Source organism: Dendrobates tinctorius, unplaced genomic scaffold (genome assembly GCF_039654945.1).
Source record: "Dendrobates tinctorius isolate UK_male_01 unplaced genomic scaffold, ASM3965494v1 ptg000070l, whole genome shotgun sequence".
Classification (NCBI taxonomy): domain Eukaryota; kingdom Metazoa; phylum Chordata; class Amphibia; order Anura; family Dendrobatidae; genus Dendrobates; species Dendrobates tinctorius.
In genome coordinates this window covers 39,775,001-39,778,759 of record NW_027361738.1, presented here as the reverse complement: position 1 = coordinate 39,778,759, position 3,759 = coordinate 39,775,001, and the positions used below count along the sequence as shown (strand labels likewise).

Sequence of the window (3,759 nt, the reverse complement as noted above, 5' to 3'; positions counted from 1 at the left end):
TACAATGCCATAAAACATCGTTCCTGCTTTTTTTATTTTAACACAAAAAAAATTATAATATAAAACATAGGACAAATATTAGCTATTTTTCTTTCTTTTTTTTCTTTTTTTTTTAAATTCACAGTAGTGCGAAAAAAATGCAGCAGTTAAATCTTTGGACTTTTAGCAGAACGTTTCATGTCTTCACTGTCCAACCACAACAGCCAGAACATCGCTTAGTAGGAAAAAATAAAAATAAAATAAAGCCTAAGCAAAAAAAAAAAAAAAAGAAGAACCAACAAAGATAGATTCTGCTCCAGGAAATCAAAGAAAGAAAAAAAACAAAGTTCTTGGGAGAAATATTTTGAAGTTTAAGTTTTTAATTATTATTATTTTTATTTTTTTTTGCCTGTAAATTATATTTACATAGAATGTTGCGACCTTTTCTCCTCTGTAGCGCAATGCTGGTATATTGTTTGTACACTGGCCCTTGTTGTCACTTTTATTCTCTGCCCCCCACTCCTTTGTATATTTCTGATTTAGTTTAAATTATTGCATTGTGGACTGAGACTTTGCACCTCTGCCCTGGCTGCTGCTACTCGCTGTCTGACTTGCTGTCCTTGGAGGTGGTGGAGTGGTTATAGAGTCCTTGTGCCATCAAGTGTAGTGCCAGGGCGTTTTTGTTCCCTGTGGCTTTCTTAATCTTAGCTCTCTTATTCTGAAACCAGATTTTTATCTGAGATTCGTTAAGATTCAGTTCCTGAGCCAAACTTTGTCTTCTCTGCTCGGTCAAATACCTGTTTGTTTGAAATTCAGCTTTGAGCCTCTGGAGCTGTTCTGCAGTGAATGCTGTCCTGGGCCTCTTGTCTTCCTTGGTCACTGTCTTCTTCTTTGGTTTACGAGATCTTGGACCTACAAAATATACAAAAAAAACCGGATTAAAATCTACTACAACAATCCAGTCAATACATAATATAGCAAACCATACCGTGCATGATATAATAATCCATTAAATATGTGAAATTAAAGCATTTATAAGTAGTATAATGCCTTAATATTATTCTTGATTGTTCCAGTGCTCTTAAAAAAAAAACAATAAGAACTTGTTCACATTACATTTAAAGGAAACTTTGTCAACTTTTTTTCCCCCAAAAATACAAGTATATATTTATTTAATCAAATCATATATTTATAACACTGTGAAATTCTAAATGTATTCCCTAAATATAACAAAATATACAGCTGAAAAAAAAAATGAAAGGGAGCACATCCTAGTACATTGTGTTGATTAAGTGTCCCCTTTATTTATTTATTTTTTGAGCAGTATATATTAGTCCTACAGAAATGAACAGGTAGATCATGGGAGAGTGTACATGTAGGTAATGATTCCTTATTTTACGCTGGAATATAGTAGGTATAGTATAGTAACACCATGGCTGATAGAATGGGATAGATTAATTTCAATGAAATGCGTGTTATGACTTACACAATATGCAAACATTACTTAATGATTTGTGATTTCTTTTAAATTTAGACCCTAATCCAGATAAAGAAAAAAAATGAAGGCAGCCCTCCATAGATTTGTGGTGGTGGCTTTAATTCAAACCCACCTGGTGTGGCGACGTTTCGGCTCCCACTGAGCCTTTCTCCGGCCATAAATGAGCCCTTGTACAGGGATCAGTGGTAGGGTGACTGCCTGTATTTGGGGCCCATCTTTCCAGCGCTGGTATTCTGCCTCTGGGTACTATGGAGGCCTCCTCCCTCACTTCTCCCCCTCACTCCTGCCCACAATCCCCTCTCTCCACTTGAAATATTAACATCACCCATACATTAGTCATTCAGACCAGCTAATTATTTGCCTCACTGTTGCCCACCGTATCTGTTTAATAATGAAACGTGATATGAAATGGATGTGGAGGAAAGTGTGGGGGGGGGTGAGGGGGGTCCTTCTAATCTGTTTCGTTTGTACTTGCATTAGTATTATTTGATATTATTATTATTACTATTATTATTATTACTTTCTGGATTAGAAGCGGCACAGGAGTTGTTTTGATTTCTAATTGTGGAAGTGGAAGAGGGCAGGTTGGGACTTGTGGTTGCCAGATATTGATCGCTTGTGGTCGCCAGATATTGATCGCTTGTGGTTGCCAGATATTGATCGCTTGGGACGCCAATCAATGCCAGAAACATCGTTCTCAATCTATGTCGCTGTCCTTGCCTCTGTGCCTTCTCCAGGGTCTCTTCTTTCTCACCCTCTACCCTGTGCCTCGTGCAGATGAGGTGACCCCCACCCCTATCCTAAATGTGTGGGATCCAACAACATAACGATCGAAAGGATCGAGTTATTGGATCCCCATGTTCGTCCTTGGCAGCTCTGTAGCTGAAGCCTCATTTTTGTTCTCCTGGCTTCCCTCCTCCATCTTCCCATCCTTGTGCTCCTTTCATCTCCATCTCCCCCTGATCCCTCCCTCCTTCCATCTCTCCCTTGCCCCTTTCTTTTACCATCACTCCATCACCCAATGTCTGCACCACCATGCCCGCCTGTGTGTGGGGTGCACATTTCTCACCCCTTCCTCTGAGCCCCCTGCGTAGTGACTGCGCTGCCTCCATCGTCCATCCTTCCAGTATTTGCACGCACAGCCATACACGTGTTTTTACTACAAGCTGCTATCCCTTCAGCAGCCTCCCTCACCCACAGATCAGAGCAGGGACACGTGGGCTCCAGTGCTGCTCTTCATTGGGAAAATCCTCCTCCAATGTATAGCAACGAGCACTATATCCTGCAGCTCCCATTACAGTGCAGTCCCATGCAAATCGTAATGCCAATCCGATCACTTTGCCTAATCATCGAATAAAAAATAAATAAATCCAACCCTCTAATTGTATGTTATTGCATTATGATGATAGTAAAAAAAATTGCATTATGTTACTATATTATTACATAATGTAAAAAAAAAAAAAGAGCATCCAGGTGCTGAATATTTGCATTCCTGTTGGCATAAGCGTGTGCTTTCCATAGACCCCCAGATGAAAAGTGACTGTCTTTGAAGTCGCAAATGCACATTATGTATACAGAAAATCCCAGATCATAAATAATTCTACTACTCGGCCATTCCATTATTGAGAAAGAGACGGGGGATACTACCTGGAGTCCACAAAACTCCTTTGTAAAGAGGTAGATGTTGTAATGAATAGATTGCATACAAATGCTTAAAGGCAAAATAATACAATTTAAAAAAGTATGTCTATTTTTTTTATTTAATTTCGTCCTGTTTATTCGTGTTATAAAATGTTACAATTAAAGCAACCAAAAATGTGAATGGGAAAAAAATGAAATACATATAAAAAAATAGGCTGAGTGGGAAACAAATTAGAGTTTTAATGACATAAGGGATTTTATAAACATAGGACAAAATAAATATAAAAGTGAACCATATTGTAATAAATGTGAATGAATTAAGCTTTATATTATTGTATTCATTTATTTTAGTGTAAGGTACATGGGAGACATCCCGAATACGGTAAATTGTGGCCTGTGCCATCTTGATTTTGGAATAATTATAAAGTAAGCAGCAGCCAGGACAATAGAAGGCAATGTGAATATATCATTCCTATGTACAGTATATTTGTGTGGTTTTTTTTATGTCTAGAGCTATATATTGGTGTGTGTTTTTTATGTCTAGAGCTATATATTGGTGTTTTCGCCCTGCCGTGGTCGGACGTCAGTGAGAGTCAAAGCCAAGACTCTGTGACAAATCAATTGGGTAAGAAAAATGAAGC

At 38.1% G+C, this 3,759-nt stretch overlaps 1 protein-coding gene across 1 annotated transcript in view; it reads right to left on the bottom strand.

The window, feature by feature from the left end:
* Positions 1–296: 296 nt before the first annotated feature.
* The window catches only part of EN2 (engrailed homeobox 2), a 4,866-nt gene continuing 1,403 nt past the window's right edge, over positions 297–3,759 (bottom strand). The window contains exon 2 of the mRNA XM_073582283.1: positions 297–891. Coding sequence (XP_073438384.1) covers positions 575–891 — 317 coding nt within the window. The 3' untranslated portion in view covers positions 297–574. The remainder of the gene's footprint in view (positions 892–3,759) is intronic.